Here is a 17,779-nt window from a genome sequence, read left to right on the forward strand (position 1 = left end):
GACAGCTCCAAGGGGCAGAGCGGACCCTACAGCTTGGCAGAAGGGGCCCAAAGAGGAGTTTTTAGGGTTTAAAATGTAGCACAGTATGGTAATGTAATGATTCTTATAGGCTGTATGTAAATGCTATAGGATTTGTATCTTGTACTAGATTGGTTACTGAGAATCAGAATATTAAACACAGAAGAAGATTTATGGTATTGTGACGGGAACCTCGTTCTAGTATGCTCTTGCTCTCTTGCCCTTTTACTCTCTCACCCTCTCATCCTCTCTCTCCCCTCTCTTCTCTCAGTCCTGCTCTGAGCTGTGCCTGGCAGCTCCCAGCAGGGCCCTGCACCCAGGCCCTTTGCAATAAACCCCAAGTTCCAGCCCTGGCTGCAGAGATCTCTCATCTCCGTCCATCCCAACCATCCTACCCCCTGACGCTCCTACAGACTGCAGCTGTGTGTGCCTCTCCAGATGTGCAGCACGTCCCCTTCCTTCCCCATGGATTTACCAGCCAAAGGGGTGGCACAGCAGCACCCAGGATGTGTGTAGGGTACTCCCACTGCCGCGTGTGGTTTCCAGAGGAGCTCTGTGATAAAGCCGGTGGGGGTTTAATGAGGTCACTGCAGTTTAATGTTACTGCAGTAATCTCTTTTGTTTTACTACATTAAAATATTTGTGGTGGAACGGTTGGACCACTGTAATGTGATATCGCTACCTTGATGTTATTGTTGCCATGGCGACACTAATGGCAGCTCAATAACATTATTGCAATTTAATCTTACGACAATAAAATTAAGGGTAGAACAGTGAGACCCCGGCTCTGTAATGTTACTACAGTAACAGCGTTGTTATCGTAGCCGCGGGAGCGGAGTCAGCCCGCTCTAGTGTAACGCCAGTGCCGGCGCTTTGTTGTTACTACAGGAGCACGGAGCATCCGTGAAAATCACAGCAGGGGATGAATGGGAGGAGATGTCACCGGTGCGCCGGTGCTACTGCTACCCTGGGGCTGTCAACATGGGGAGGTCATGCTGTAATCCCATCATTTATTCATCTAATTCCTCAATTGTGGTGTTTTTATCGGGGTCTGTCCTCTTCTCTCTCCGTTGCTGGAGCTCTTTGGAGCGGGTCTGTTGTTTTAGCGGCAGTAACTCTGCAGGGAAGGATTTAAAGCACTGCCTCCATCTAGTTCCAGATCCTTCTGCCTGGCGTTTTATAGCATGTGGCTGTTATGGAGTGATAACGTTTTATATTTATATGTCATCTTTCAATGTGAAGGATCCTAGCACAAGCTACAAATTACTGCCGTGCTGCAGGGCCAGGCAGACAACCCGGCACACACAGTGTGCCAGAGGAGGGGTTTCATCCAAGGGCACTGATTCCTGTGCAAGTGAGAGTCTCCTTTGCCTGGAGGATTTATCCAGAGTCCCCAGACTTTGTGAGGTGGGGCACAGATCTTTGTGCACCCTAAGCCAGGTACCCCAAAAAGCATCTGCCATCGCTGGCAGGGGTATGGGCAAAATTCCTCCTTTCCTGGCTGGCAGCATTGTATCAGGGCTGGAAAGGCAATGGGGGGACAAGGCGCAGGTGACAGCTCTGTGCCATGCAGGGGCTCGCTGCAGTTTTCTCCGTCCTCCAGGGGAGGGAGGCAGAGCTGCTGATCTGTCCCGAGCATCGCAGAGCTCCCCTCGTCCTGCCCAGACCCAGCGCTCCTGGGGATGCACACTTGCCATGCCCAGGGCTGTGTGCTTTTAGCTGAGGGATGTGCCCACGGATTTATGCTTGTCATGCCCAGGGATGCACACTTTCTGTGTCCAGTGATTCATGATTGTTTTGCCCAGCTCTTGCTGTGTCCAGAGATGTGCACTTTTTGCCAAGAGATAGAGGTTTGTTGTGCCCAGGGATGCAGGTTTGCCATGGTCAGGGATGCACTCCTGCCATGCCCAGAGATGTAGGTTTGCCATTCCCAGGGATGTGTGGTTTGTGCCCAGGGATGCAGGTTTGCTTTGCCCAGGGATGTGTGATTTGTGCCCAGGGATGCAGGTTTGCCATTCCCAGAGATGTGTGATTTATGCCCAGGGATGCAGGTTTGCCATGCCCAGGGATGTGTGATTTGTGCCCAGGGATGCAGGTTTATGCTCAGGGATGCAGGTTTGCCATTCCCAGAGATGTGTGGTTTGTGCCCAGGGATGCAGATTTGCCATGCCCAGGGATGTGTGGTTTGTGCCCAGGGATGTGTGGTTTATGCCCAGGGATGCAGGTTTGCCATTCCCAGAGATGCAGGTTTGCCATTCCCAGGGATGTGTGATTTGTGCCCAGGGACGCAGGTTTGCCATTCTCAGGGATGTGTAGTTTGTGCCCAGGGATGCAGGTTTGCCATTCCCAGGGATGTGTGGTTTATGCCCAGGGACGCAGGTTTGCCATTCCCAGGGATGCAGGTTTGCCATTCCCAGGGATGTGTGGTTTGTGCCCAGGGATGCAGGTTTGCCATTCCCAGGGATGCACTCCTGCCATGCCCAGGATGTGTGCTTGCCATGCTCAGGGATGCACATTTGCTGTGCCACCCCACCTGCCAGCCATGCTTAGTGCCCCAATTGCCCACTTGCCCACCTGAACTACACACCTCCTCTCCTGCTCAGCAGGCAGGAGTTTTCCCTCTGCTTTTAGCCCCTGTGCTCTCTCCCAGCTTCTCAGATCTCCATCCCCAGACAGCTCTTTGGCACCTGAACCTGGGGGTGTTGCTGCCTGCCCATGTTCCTCCAGCCCAGCCCCAGTCTGGGCCTGCTCAGGGCAGCAGCTGCTCCACTCCCCTTGTGCTTCAGCATTTGATCTCTCTCCATGAGTGTTTGGATTCTGACCACGGCAATAATTCCTTCTTTGTCCTTTAATAAAAGACCCGTGAGCTCCCCTTGACACCGGAGCTGGAATCGCTGGGACCTGGGGCGTCCTGTGTGCCAGCTCTTTGTGGCAATCTGGTTCCACATCCATCCTGCCAACCCCGCTCCTCTGGGGGTTACGTGTTTGAAAACATGAGCAGCAGCTCATCTCCCATTCACTGTTTTTCTCCATCATTTGCTTTATTAAATATTGATTTTCTGTTGCATTATTAAAACTTAAGTCCTGAGCATAAATTCAGAGTTGATACTTTAATCTGGCTCTTCTTTTTGGCCTTTAAAACTGGTTTTTCTGGCCAGTCTCTCTGGAGGCGAGTCCAGAAACAAAAACCTGTTGCAGAGGCTTGGGGAGTCAGAGGATGAAGCAAAGGGCTCTTCCCAAGGGATTTTTGTCTGTTTGGTGTGGTCTTTGCCATGAAGGTGGCATCCATGGGGATCCTGGCCTGCAATCCTGCACAGACCTTGAGTGAAAGGAGGTTGGGGAGGAATCAGCCAAGTTTTTTCAGGGGATTTTGTACATTACTGGCAACCGGAAGGATATAGCCCTCTCTTTTTTTGGTAGCACAGAGAAATTGCAATCTGGAATGGGAATTTAGCCTGGAGCCACTGCGTGGGCAGTGTGGCAGTGAGGCATCCAGCCTTCCACGTGCCTGGCTCTGCTCCCTAGGGTTTGCTGCCTTGCTTTGCCAAAATTGCCCTGCTTGGGAGCGGGCCTCTGCTGAGGACAGGAGCCACAGATGGCAATGCCTTGTCCTAAATGCATTCCCAGCTCCTGAGTGGTGCTGCACAAATCTGTGTTATTTTACCCTACAAATCCTCAGCAAGAAACAATAAATGTCCTTGGCCAAAGCTGCAGGCAAAGCCAGATGAACGTGCATGGTAGAAAGCCACCAGCAAGGCAGGGGCAGTGCAAGTGGCCACCAGCACATCCTTGATGGCCACGGTGGGTAGCTCTGACCCCCAGTGAGATCCCTGCTCTCCTCCCATTCCCTATCAGAGAGCTGCACTCTGCCAGCTGCTGCCAAACCCCATGCTGCCAGCAACCAGGTGTCTGAACATACTTCCAGAGCCAAGAGAGCTCCTCAGCCAAAAGGGAGGAGGGGAAAGCAGTGTGGCAGCACCGGCAGGTTCAGGAGGATAAAAAAAAAAAAAAAATTCAAAAAAAAAATTAAGAAAATGAGAGAAGAAAAAAGGCAGAGGGAGGTTTGCAAATGGCTTTTGGATCCCCCATCCAAACGGGGCATGGAACCTGTGCCTGGCAGCTGCTGTGCTGAGCAGTGATTTAAAAGCAGACTCCCAGCAGCAGGGAAAGAGGCAGAGGGGGAAGCAGATGTGAACACAATGCTGGAGATAAAGGAGAGGCCAAGGCAACAGCTGCCAAAAAGCTGCCAGGCCCTGCCACCTCTGAGGGCTAGAGAACCTCCAGCAAATATCTCCAGGCTTGAGGACAGGCTGGAGGGAGGTCACTGGGACCATAAAGGGGGAAACTGGGTGGAAAATGTGGGGTTTTTCACACTGTTCTTGCTTGGGTTTTGAAGGAGACGGGGGAAATGGGAAGGATGAGCTGCATTGAAACCTGGGGAGAGATGTGATTTTGTTTTCTTTCTGTTCTGGTGATGCAATGGAGAAGAAAGAGATTTAGAAAGACAAGGAGAAGCAGGAAGTGTAAAACAAAAAGGCAAGGATCTTTGTAAAAGATGTGGAAATGTGGTTGTTCAAATAAGATATTGAAATGTGGTCTTGATTTTTTTGGTCTTGATGGGTTTTCCATGCCTGCTGTGAGACAGCAGTGAAAGCCCTTTGTCCTCCAGAAAGGAGGTGAATTTGTGCCTTAGTCTGTGACTGGATCCCTGGAAGGGATCAGCATGGCCCCACTGCATGCAGGGGACAGGGTGAGGAGGTCTTCTTGTTTTAGGTAGATCCATATCCTCATATAGAAAGACTTGGGCCCTGTGAGGGTGCTGAGGCCCTGGCACAGGGTGCCCAGATGGCTGCCCCATCCCTGGAAGTGTCCAAGGCCAGGCTGGATGGGGCTTGGAGCCCCCTGGGATAGTGGCAGGTATCCCTGTCCATGGCGGGGGGTGGGAATGAGATGACCTTTAATGTTCCTTTCAACCCAAACCATTCTGGGATTCTGTGATTTTTCATTTCTGGCCTACTGGTCCCAATAGCAGAGATGCCCAAAAGATTTCAGCTGTCCTTTTTGGTAGCATCTTGTATCATTTCCTGGGTAGGATTTGGGATGAGGCCACAGACCCCGTGCTGGTTGCTGACCTGTGTGAGATAAGATGAACAGGTCTCAACCCACCCTCCTCTCTGCCCAAGTCTCCTGCCCACTGGGCCCCCACAGCCACCAGACTCCCCAGTTTGTGCCCCAGGCTCTGCTTGCCTGGCCCAGCATTGACACAAGGCATCAACAGAGATGTCTCCTCCATGGTTTGCTGTCCTTGTAATCCCTCCTCCCCGCAGCCAGCCCGAGAGCTTCAGCCTTTGATCCTCTTCCTCTTTTGCAAACACTTCTCCCTGCTTGTGAAATTAAATCTCTCTCACAGTGATTTCCTTCCCTATCTTTTCTTTTTGGCCGAGTCTGTCTGAAATACTCTCTTTTTTTTTTTGCTCCTTCAGCAGCAGGGCTATATAATTGATGGCCTCACCAAGCTTTCTGCACTGAACATTAAACCCTTCCTGCCTTGGCTCCGACCGGAGTTCATTACTTTCTGAAAAGCTCTGTTGTCTGTTTGTGCTCAGATGATTGTTGTTGTGGAGGGGAGGATGTCGTCGGCACAGAGAGAGGAGGAGGGGTTGGATTTGGCCAGGGCTGCTTTATAATCAAATCTCTCTCCCTTTAGCAAATTTTTGAGTGGAAAAGGTCTCTTTTAGTAAAATTGAAATATGGTACTCTCCTGAAGCAGAAGCACAAAGCTCAGGGTCTGAATTAGTGCAGCAAAGGATTGTCTGGCTCTGGGGCCAGTGGGAAAACGCTGCTTTGCAATATTCCCCTGCTCAGCACTGGGCAGGAAGGACCAGGGGCTGCTCCCATCATCTCAGGCTGATTTCCTGGGATAGGCATTTCCCAGGAACCTGCTGTGGTCATTCCTTCCAGGCTTCTGCATCCCAGGAGCTGCCCTGGGAAGGATGAGCCCCACACAGTCCCTCCAGCGCTGTGGTGTCCTCATCCTGGAGCTGGGGGTCACTCTATGTGTGTGTGTGTGTGTGTGTGTTTTTACATGATGCAAATCCTTTCTGCACATTTTGGCCTTTCCTGGCAAGACCAAGTGGTGCTTTCTGTGCTTTCCCCTGTGCCGACAACGCTCCTGGCTCCCCATCTACCTCCGTGGGCTTTCCGCGCTTAAAACACAGCAAGGCTGAGGTGATTACAAGGATTGGAGATGCAGTGACACTTCCCTGCCAACAAGTAATTGATTTATTAAAGACATTACAATACATTCATGGTTGAGCGTGAGAGTTTCCTTTGAACTGGCTCAGAAATCCGAGGGGATTGTGCCTGGTTGCGAGGGACTGCGGGCAGAATAAATCTGGGCTCCCCCATCGCCTCCCCCCCGCGCCGCCACAATTTCATTTCCCTTTGACTGGCGCGAGTAAATATCACAGCTCGACAACTCCAGTCCAGTGACTGGTGTGATCCAATTTAATAGCATTTAAAAATTCAAAGTGATTGTTAGCCAAATGGAAATGTAAGATTTCATACCCAGCCTGCCTTGGGGAGGAAAGGGAGAATTAGGGAGGGTGCGGGGGATGTAGACAAATGGACTAGATAAAAAATAATGGAAAGTAACTTAATTAAGAGGCTCGAGTCAAGTTAAAAACAGTAATGATTTTGAATCGGAGAACCACAGGTATTAAAAATGAAAGGGAAAGAGGAAAGAAAGGAAAGGAAAGTGTGGATAAAAAGCCTCCAAAATGATTAAATGGGAGGAAAAAGAGGCATAGGAAGAATGGGGTAAAAATAGTCCATCCATGTAAAGTAGGAGCACATGGGGAATAGATGGTGCTGGTGATGAGGCTGGGCATTAGGAAGACAAATAGGGAAATTAAGGATGCTCTGGCGGGGATAATTCCCTGTGGCTTTTCTGGCATTCTCGGAGGCACGAGTGTGGCCGAGAAGAAGGCTCGAGGGCTTTGTTTAGGAGGAACAGGAAATGAAGGAGCAGCCCTAATGGGAAAGGAGAACAGCCCCCGCGTTCTCCAGGCACATCAATATCCTTCCCTTGTGGGACCATCGCTCCCTGCTTTTCCTCTGCTTTTAGCTCTCTCAAATGTTGCTTGGCTGGGTTGAAATTGGCGATTGGAATTTTAATTGCCCCTCTATGTACAGGGATACACAGCTGTGTCTCGGTGGCCTGATGACTGATTCTTAACTGTGGAGCTCTCATTCTCTGCAGCCCAATGGAAATACCTGCCCTGGCAGCCACCCTCACTCTCCCTGTGCCTTTTTAATGTGGTTTTCCAAGCTTCACAGAGCCTGAGAGGCAGGTGCTGCAGAGCATTGATCTGAAGAGGCACTTCTGGCCCATTTGATCTTAGGGTCTCATTTCTCCATCCATGAAGTGGGAATAATAATAAAGCTCCCTTATCTCCCAGAGTTTGGACGATAGGGATAAACCACATTTGAAGGTTTGGGAAGGACAGTGAGCATCATCCCACAGACTCTGGATTGTTGGTATTTGCCCTCCTGCTTGTTTCTGGCACCTTTGGCCAAGCTTTAGGTTGGTCCCCTGGGCTTGGGGAAGCTGTGAGTTGGCCTAGAAATGTTCCTTGGGAGAGGATGAGGAACCAGTGATATTCCATGGGAGGGGTGAGGAAGGCTGGGAGGGGGCTCTTGGAGTCAAAGAAGGAGAGACTGAAAAAGCAGGGATGTAAAGAAATGACTAAGAGGAGTAAGGAATGGATCAGGGCATCTTTGGGAAGGTAGGCCTGCCTCTGTTGGAGTGATGGATGGGTCACAAAAGATGTGTTCCCATGGGGATAGGAGGAGTGGCAGCACATGGAGGCATGGATCACCTCACCTGGGGTTCATTTTGAACTGCTGGACCTTGCTGACCTCCCACTTTGCGAGCTTTGTTCTCCCACTTCACAAGCTCTGCTCTCCTACTCTGTTCTCCCAGACAAACAGTCTGGGCATAAGTAGCAGCCTCCAGACCACCTAATCAGACAATAATGGGGCTGTGCTCTCTGCCTGATCCATTAATTTTTAACTGGAGTCAAAGGCAAAGATGGGAAGAAGCCTAAGCAGAAGTAAAAGCCCTGTCTGGAGCACGAGGGCACCTGGAAGAGCTGGAGCTCAGGAAGGATGGGAGGAAAGTGGCTGTCTAGGAACAGGCAGTGCTGGCAGTGGAAGGATGTAAATAGATAAATGAGACAAAAAGGGCATGGATAGACTCAGAAGATCCAAATAAACTCAATCAAAACTTGAGACTTTCTCATGGTTTCCACATTAACACCACAAATCTCAGTGGTTTTTGAAGTAAAGGCACCGGGTCCAGCGAGGCATTTGGGGAAGCACAGCTCATCCTCCTGCGGGGGTGGGAGAGCCGTGTGCTCTGCCTGGGCACGGGCTGGCAGCTCCTCGAATTAGCTGAGTGTCAGGGTGGAAGTGCAATCACAAACACTTACTTTGTGCTCCAGCCCTGCGAGAGGGAGCACGAGAGCGAGAGCGCCGAGATAAGAACAAATATGCAAGAGCGTAATGTGTTTTTAATGGAAGGGAGATTTATTTCTCTCTGTGTCTTTTTAAGCCTCTAGATAGATCATAAAAAAACCCAGCCCAACCCACACACAACCTGTCTGCCTGAAATAGCCGAAATGTAATTTAAAGAGCATCATTTTAACTAATACTTCACTTCAGAGACACCTGCCCTATATTCATTGGAGATGCAGGCTGCATTAGAGCATCTGATTTATCTTTGGAAAGGATGTTTGAGCTCCTTTGTTCCTGTCAGGTCCTTTTTGAGGAGTGAAGTGGCACAGGGCAGTTTGGCGAGCTCAGCCCTTGGCGTGATGCCCGCTCTGCATGGACAGAGGAGACAGGGAGAGCCCCCCCTGCTCTCCAGCAGCAGAGTGGGGAGCAGGAGGGTGGGGCACGGCCACTCTGGCTGGTTGTGGGGAGGGGAGCTGGGGGTTTGTGCAGGATTTAGCAGGACAGCATGTGTCGATGGATCAGATGAACAATATCATGGATATTTGCTGTCCATAGGAGACTCCAGGTTGGCTGGGAAGGGTTGTTTGCAGGTACCTCTATTTGAGACACATGTCCTAAACTAGTTCTGTGCATCTGTCCCCATGGAGAAATGCCCCCCTGTCCAGTTTCTGTGGCCATAGGCTCTGGGTATCTCATAATTTCTTATGTTGTTGTCTTTTTCACGAGCCTGCAAGGATGAGAAATTCTTGTCATTATGTTGATGGAGAGATGAGACCAAACGAGACCAAGGGTTTTGCCAGGAGCACTCTGGCAGAGCCAGCATCCATCCATTTTTCTCTGCACTTATTGACCCACAGCAAGGATGCTTTTCTATGATTAAAAATAAAGGAAATTCCACAAATCATGCTTTTCTCCCAGAGTGGAGGAAAGGATCCCCTGCTGGCCTGCATCCCCCAGCTCCCAGGCTGGTCCTAATCATCTCCAAGCTGGGGTCACCTATGGAGGACAAGGGAGTGTAGGGATGAGTGTGAGGAAAGATGGGGAGAGGAGAGGAGAGCTGCTGTGAAATCCCTCACTCGCCCTTTCTGATCTGAAGTTCACTTGTAATATTTTCCCCAGCTCGGGTTGCTAATGCGTTTTGTTCTCCAGAGTGTGCGTGGCCCGGCTTCCCGCGCAGCCTTTAATTAGTTTCTGGATGATGACATCTCCGCCGAGAATCATCTCGTCGTGTCCCTCCGATCTTGGGGGGAGATAAAGGAATCTAATAAAGACATTCAGCATTTCGAGGTGATGGGTTTGACAAGCTTTGTATTAACCACAAGTCGTGTTCAAACTTTCTGGGGTGCTGTCAGCACGCTCTGGCTCGTCCCCACACAGGGATTTTCCCAAGGGTCTGATGGAGACTTCACTGGTACCCAGTGGGACAAGAGGAGCTGGGGACCCTGCATCCCCTGAGCAGGGTGTGACAGAGTCACTGTCACTTTGTTGGTCACCGTGGAGGCAGTTGTGAGAGAGGCTGTCGTGCCTTGAGCAGAGGTGTCAATAATGCTGGAAAAATGATGCAGGTGTCTTAAGGATTCGAGATCCTTCAATTTTCTGCCTTTCATGAGGCGTTGCTTGGCTTACAGGGGGAATCCCAGGTGGCTTGGGGTGCAAAAACTGGAAACTAGATCCGTGCAGCGTGTGTGGAGTTGAAAATGAGATCTGTCTAGACAGGGAGCTGAACTGCCAAACACTCCTTGTTTGTCTGCATTTCTTCATGGATAATAATGAAAAAAACTTTGCTTTTATATCTTTCTTCTTGTTTTCTTTTCACTCAGCATCATTAGACTCATTTTAAAGGAGGCAACGAAGTCCAGAGCAGTGCCACATCTTCCTTCTGGCATTGTAACATTAACACAGAACTCTCCCAAACCTGAGGGGGGGATTCTGCCTCCTCTTAAAGCTGCTCATTAACAGCCATACAAAGAAACTCTGAATTGATTCCCCACAGGTGTGGGGCTTGGTGTTAGGTGTTTTCTTCATTATTTTTGCTAGGAAAAATGATGCAGATCCCTTCAAAGTCTTGAAAACAGGGGAGTGAATCTAGTGAGGCAGCATCCTGACTCCTGAGGGAGCTGCTCTTGATCCAGGCTCGTGACCTGGACCCATCCAGAAATCAGGGGAAAATCCTTGTGCTCGAGCCCCGACTCTCCTATTGTGCCACGTTTATTGTGGTGTATCCCTTGTTGACTGCAGTAGTAGTGCTGATTTATGCTGTCGTAAGTGGAATCAGATTGGGCTCCCTTTTGGCACTTAGCTATAAAGTTTGTCTGCAGAAACCCTGCTGTTTATGCGGTGAATTATACCCGCGTTCACAAATACTTTACTAATGAATGATTGGGAACGTCTTGTTTCCCCCTCCTCCTCTGAGTTATTATGATGCTGTGCTGTATAACCTGCTGCAGAGACGGGCGTAAAAAATCTCGTGTCCTCCAAGCTTCCCTGCAACAGGAGCTGTTACCTGGTTGGGAAATCATTTAGACACATTTCGGTGCCGTATGACACATCTCATTACGCCTCGCTTTAGAACGAGCAATTGTCATTAGTTATTTATTAATTGCTTATTAAGGTCGTTATGTATGTTCTCTTTGTTTCCAGCCTACTTTTTTCATGGCTTGGGCTGCTGCCAGGTTTGTGAAGAGGGGGATCAGTCCCTTGGTGGAGCTGTGCTGAACATGGGAAGGGGGTGGTGGTGCCAACCCAGGGTCCAGGCAGCCCTGGGAAGCAGGCTAGGCACCCACAAGGGGTTTGTGTGCAAACCTTTGTGACTGAGCAGGCTCTGAGGCTGCGTCTGCCCTTCCTCACACCTTTGGACAGGCTCAAAACAGCTCCTGATATGATGGAAGGATGATATGAAGGAAGGATGAAATGATGGAAGTGTGATATGACAGAAAGACAAAGCCCTCTCTGCTTTTCTCTTAACTATAATTGTGTTAGAGCGACACAAACTGATTTAAAAGCCCATTATAATACACCTGTAATTGAAGGCACAGGGCTCTCAATTTGCTCCCTGAAGGCAGAAAGCTTTGGAACACAAAAGAGAGAGGAGGCACCATGGAGGTGCCTGGCACTGTGGCAGCCAGCACTGCACCTTCTCCTGACCTGGCAGCTACAAAGCGCTCTGGTTACACTCTGGAGGAGCCCTGGAGCTGGACATTGGGTCTCTGCCTTTGGCAGCCCCACAGGTGCCTGAGGATGGGCTCAGTTTGACTCAGCATTGCTGTGAGCAGGGATAGGACACCCAGGACTCCCCCTCACCCAATCCTAGTGGCAGGACCCATGGCAGCAAACTCTGTAAAACACAGGGAAGTCTGAGTGTGACAGCAGTGAGAAGCTGTAAGAAGCTGTTATGAGGAGCAGGAGCAGCGTCAGGCTGATGCTCAGGAAGCTGCCAGTGCACATCACAGATCGCCTGCAGAACGCTAGTCTGACTCTCCCTCTTTTTCTTTCTTCCAGACACTTTTATAGTTGTTCTTTGTTGTTTCCTTTGATCTGGAGCAGATGTTACTCGTGCTGGAAGATGGAGGTTTGCATGTTTTATGAAAGGGAAGCAGGGCTGGGCTTACCAGGACAGCCACTCTCTCCCAGGCTGTGCCAGGGCCTGAGACCCCTTGGCTGGGGCAAACACCTGCTCTGCCTCACTCCCACACCAGAAGGGGTTTGTCTGTCTGCAAAGGTCACAACTGTGCTTCTGCATTACTTTCTTGGCTTCCAAAACTGAGTAGAAAGGGGGTGCTTAAGCCAAAAAAGTGCAATTGCTCCTTGAAGAAGGAATAGGCAACTTGATTTGAAGTTCCATTGCCAGTCTGAGGTGGAGAGGTTGTTCCAGATGCACCCTCCACTCAGCCTGATGCGTGGCTGAAATTTGGGGTGCTGGGGTGAGGGAGCCAGAGATGGGGGCAGGGGCTCAGGGGGAGGACAGCCCAGGCAAGCAGCACAGTTAGCACATGCCAGGAAGGTGGGTGGGGAGCTGATGATGATGGAAATGGAGGTGGCAGGGCCCAAGCAAGGAAGCAAAGCTGGTGATGTTTATACAGTTTGGGATGAGCTGTAAAAGGCAGCTGGAGCAATAATCAGGGAAGGCCTCAGTGCTGCAGTGGGTGCCGTGGGAGAGGCAGCAGAGGAGGTGGCAGAAATGCCTGGGGAGCCCCACCACATTCCCAGGATGTGAAGATCTGTGTGCAGCACTGCTGCGGGATGCAGGCACGGGATCTGTGAGCTGCACACCTGTGCTGGCAGGGGCGGGTGTTTGGAGGTGGAAGCAGAGCAGGGATATCGTCTGTGCCAGTGGCAGGAGGGTGTCTGTGCGCCAGGGAATGGATGTGTGTCGGCAGGCACATATGCTTGGATCCAGAAAGACATCTATCACCTGCCTGAGCACCCTCAAACGTGCAGCTCACCATATGCTTTGGTTAAATATTTAAGCAAGCTGCTTTCTGTCCTGGGGACTCCTTGTGTGCACCACATTGGGGCGAGCTGGGGGCGTGCCCAGGGCACCTGCAGGGGGCTGAGAGCACCCAGAGACCTCCCCCAGAACCGTGGTGAAGATGGAGGGGGAAAAAAGAAAGAGTTGGATCAATAAAGCACCAGCCTGCCTGTGGGGAAATCTGTGCAGTGTCACCGGAGCAGCTTGGCCAACACTGCCATGTTTAATCACTTCCGAGCAAGAGAGATGCTGAACACAAAAGGACTGCCTGCAAGGAGAGGGTTCCCGCCTGGGAAGCCTGCATTTACTTAGCTTTATTTATTTATTCATTCCCAAAGGGGCACAGCTCCATCTGCGTCCTGCTTTCGGCACAGGAAATGTCTCCTCTGCCCCACTGCTGCAGAAATGCCAAGTGCTGGTGAAAGTCCTTTAATGCAGAGGGAATGGAAGCGCCAGTGACTGTTAAATAATATTAAATATATACTTGGATCATTTATTTATTAAGATTTCCCTCCCTAGTCTGGTAAAAGCCTTACAAAACACCTGTTGTGTCTCTAGAAAGGCATTTGGAATAGTTTGTGCAGTAAAATATTCAAATATTTAATTAGCATACAATAACCACCGTGTTAAATCCTACCACTGCATAGACAATTCCAGACTTAGTTAACAGCTTCAGTGACGTTTCTCTGGTTTGCTTCCCAGATGTTCTTGCCTCCTCTCATTCCAGATGGGCCACAGTAACTTGCATCTCCCTCAAAGTGTCCTGAGCTTGCTAGAGTATGGTGAACTTTTGCCCTGTTGCATGAGCAGTTTGAGCTGCTTTTTATAGAATTATGGAAAGGTTAGAGTTTAAAGGGACCTTAAAGACCCTCTAGTTCCATCCCCTGCTGTGGGCAGGGACACCTTCCACTATCCCAAGCTGCTCCAAGCCCTGTCTAGCCTGAGCCTGGCCTTGAACAGTTCCAAGGATGGGGCAGCCCCAGCTTCTCTGGGCAACCTTGGCCAGGGTCTCGCTACACTCATTGCAAAAAACTTATACCTGTTCTAAATCAACCCTCCTCAGGTTAAAGGCATTCCCCTTTGTCCTATCAGTCAAAGCCAAGTTTAAATTGTTTTAATTATGTTTTATAACCTGGTCAGTTGATTTTTGTCTCTCGCCTGGGTGGGTGCAAATAGGTCTGTGCAGTCCCAGAGTAGCAGTGTAAAGTCTGACTTGCTTTTTTTAAAGCCTCTGCAAAACAAGCTGAATTGGGTCGATGTGGATTCAGCAGTTAAAAACATCAGAAAGGTTCCTCTGTGATGCAGCAAACAGCACATTAAAGATGATGGATATTGCTTTTGTTTTTTTGGGACTTAGAGCTGGAAGCTCTTGCTGCTTGCCAGGCAAAGGTGGGCGATCACTGCGCCTCCACTTGGCTCTTCCCACCTCTCCAAAATGACCATGGTAATACCCCCTGGGCCTGTTTTTGTTGTGGAGACCACTCACTCTGTGTTTTTAGAGCACACATGGATTTCCTGGCTGGCAGTCCCAGCCTCACCAGGAGCACAGTGGGGCAATCATAACGATGTTGTAATTAATTGCATCTCCTCAATGGACCTGGCCATGGGCAGAGCATTCCCAGCTCTGAGTGGTCCCATGGGGAATGTGCTGTCCCCTTAGTGACACTGAAGCATATTAATATTTTTTAGGTGTTGTCTTTGTGCCCTCCACTGTCCTGCCCCAGAGCCCCCTCTGTTTGGGAGCAGCTGATCCAGGGCTGCTCTCCAGTGCATGATTAGCAGATTAGCCATCATGCCCAGAGCAGCAAAAAAATGAACTCCCAGAAGCCCTTCAAAACAGAGAATAATTCATTACCCACCTTGATTTCCACTTAAAATGTACTTTAACTACACTTCCAACTACAAACCCTAAATCACCATCATGTTCACAAAAAATCCATCATTTTTTATTTTATTGCACGGCACTGGCATGACATAATCCCTTCCAGAGCGTCTTGGAGTGCTTTACGGATCAATAAATTACTTACCTGCACAGCAGAGGCATTGCGTGCAAGGCCATTGCAGTCATTCCGGCTTGGCGCAGCCCAGGAAGGGGTGGGAGGTGGGGAGAGGCAGGGAAGGGAGCCCCAGGAGCGGGGTCCAAGTCAGGATTTGGGGTGTTGGGCTGCAGCCCCGAGTGGGGCGATGAATCTGGCTCTCCCAGCAAGGGTGGAAGGTGTGGGTGATTTGTGGCTCTCCTGCAAAGTGCTGCAGCAGGGTGCCAGTGCCTGCTAGGCTCTGGAGAAAGTCTGGAAATAAACCTGAGAACGTGACAGTCTTTATTATATTCTGCAGGTGCAGGCTGATAACAGCAGCTGATGCTTTTCCCTTCTACATCCCCACCAGAAGATCTCCCAGCCCTCCCCAGCAGCCGCATCGTGTCCTCTGCTCATGCAGCAGCAGGAGCTGGGTGCTCCCTGCTTGCTCCCCATCCCTTCCCAGCCCCCTTCTCATCACCTCCATCATACACCTGTGTCCCCTCCTGGGACCTGGACCCCCTGTATCTGACTCACTCCTGCATGCTCTGGGTGGCAGTGCCAATGCAGGGGGATGGTTTTCATCCCTGCAGAATTTCCCTCCCTTTGCAGGGTGGTAGACCTCAGAGGCTCCTCAGCTGATTCTCTCTTCATGCCCAGCTCCTCTTGGTGCTCCTGTGCTTACAAGGGCCTGGCAAAGAGGAAAAGCTGCAGGAGTTTGAAGGGGATGATTCGTGTTTCCTCAGGATGATGCAGCTCTGCTGGGAAGGGTTTGTCATGTCTAGGAGGACACAAGGAATGCTGGAAGTGGGGTAGGAAGAAGTACTGTCTCACACCACGGAGGAGTTTCTCGAGCCTCCCTAAAATGACTGAATCCCCTCTGGCTACAGTTTCTTCCCACTTCAGCTGTGTCTTCTCTGCCCCCTCTTTTCCCTGTTTCATCCTGCCAAGTCAGATGAGACTGATGGGCTACTGCAAAAATTGTCAAAGCTGAGGGAGGATGGAAATTCAGCCTCCTTCACCCACAGTCTAAGATTTGAGTTGAAGCAGAACCAGTTTCATTTTCCTTCTCCTCTTTGCATCATTGCAGTGTCTCCAAAAATCACCGAGATCTCTTCTGACATCTCCATCAACGAGGGCGGCAACGTCAGCCTCACCTGCATAGCCACGGGCAGGCCAGACCCAACAATCACCTGGAGACACATCTCACCCAAAGGTAAGAACCAAACATTGCCTGAAATATTTTGGGAAGGGCACAGCACTCTTTGTGAGTGTCTGGGGAGGGGTCGGTGGCTCCTTGTGTTGCCAGGAGAAGGTGAAATGCACCAAAAAGATGTGACTCAGCACAGGACTTGGTGACTTTGGTGGAGGAACATCCATCCTGGTGGTCTGAAAGAGGAGCTGATGGTTTTGGTCCTGTGGAAGACTGGCTGTAGGTGCCAGGTTGGGGTTGTTTTGCTCAGAGGTTTATAGAATCAGGGAATAGTCTCTGTTGGAAGGGACACACAAGGATCATGGAGCTCCTGCATGGGGCACTCGCATTGCACATTGAACGTGCTTGTCTGGCCATGTTTTGAAAATTTTTCAGGCAATTCTTACAGGTTGCTTCAAAGGAGGATTGTAAATAGTGCAAATGAGCAGGAAAACACATGAAGCATTAATTGGTGGCCTTGTTAATTGGTAAGCAAACCCTCAGCAGAACTGTGTGGGTGTGACTGCTGGGAAGCAAATTCCCAGGCGTGCAGGACCGTATAATTTCAACCCCCTTTCCCAGCTGCTTTTTGGCACTTGTTTTGCGTTTTGCTGCCCTGTTATTCCCAGGCGGTTGCGAGGCTCTCGTGGGTGAGCCGGGGGTGAGATCCGGAGGCTCCGGCTGGGATGAGCCGTGCGGCCAAGCGGCAACGCCTGCCTCTGATCCTCTGATCCTGTCTAAGCGCTTCAGTTCCGCCTCAGAGTCCTGTTTCCCCTGGGGTTTTACCAACGTGGGCTGTTGTTCCAGACAACTGCCTCAAGCTCTCCTTGGGGACGCCCGGTCAGGCTGTCCGGCAGCCGAAGGAGCCGGCGCAGGGGCGGCAGTGGCGGATGGCACCGTGGCTGCTCTCCCTGCCCAGCTCCTGATGAGGGCTGCGGTGTCTCGTTGCAGCTCCATTGATTTTTTGCTATTTGTCTGTGCTGGAGGGAATGGCTGGGCCAGATCCATCACTCTGCAAAGCCCAGGCTGAGCAAGCTGAGTTGGTGGCATCTCAGCCCATTCCCCTGACAGGAGCCTCTACAAACCATTCCCCCAGAGCACATCTTGGCTTATCCACTGTAGGTGGGCTTGCTTCTGGGCTGGTGGTTTTGGTCAGGGTCTTTGTATGGATCATGTGCTCCTCCCCATCCCTGAGCATCTCTCTATGGAATCAAAGTTGCTGTCACATTTATGGTGGAGGCAATCTCCATGTGTTCCCACCTTGAAGCCTCTTCTTCCTACTCTTCCCCTTGTCTACCCTGACAACATATTTTTGTTTTGCTCAGCCTCCTCAGTACCTGTTTTTCACAAGCATCTTGTTTTCCCACAGCCCTTCTCTCCTTCCTACATCCCCTTCTGCTCCCCAGAACCCTTGTCTCCCACTCTTGTGCCCCTTGCTGCCTTCTCCCACATGCCATCCATCCTGTCCTAACCAGGCTCCCAGCTCCTGATGCCTCTGTCTTTCACAAGGGCTATTTTCTGTGTTTGCTGCCATCCAGCAGGTTTTTTTCCCCAGGGAATCTTTACATG

The 17,779-nt window shown here is 50.5% G+C and overlaps 1 protein-coding gene across 6 annotated transcripts in view; it reads left to right on the top strand.

The window, feature by feature from the left end:
* The window catches only part of LOC129129549 (protein CEPU-1), a 393,966-nt gene that overhangs the window by 350,260 nt on the left and 25,927 nt on the right, over positions 1-17,779 (top strand). For all 6 annotated transcript variants that reach the window (XM_054647483.2, XM_077189990.1, XM_077189992.1 and 3 more), the window contains one exon: positions 16,109-16,234. In XM_054647483.2, coding sequence (XP_054503458.1) covers positions 16,109-16,234 — 126 coding nt within the window. The remainder of the gene's footprint in view (positions 1-16,108; positions 16,235-17,779) is intronic.

This window comes from Agelaius phoeniceus, chromosome 23 (assembly GCF_051311805.1).
Source record: "Agelaius phoeniceus isolate bAgePho1 chromosome 23, bAgePho1.hap1, whole genome shotgun sequence".
Taxonomy (NCBI): domain Eukaryota; kingdom Metazoa; phylum Chordata; class Aves; order Passeriformes; family Icteridae; genus Agelaius; species Agelaius phoeniceus.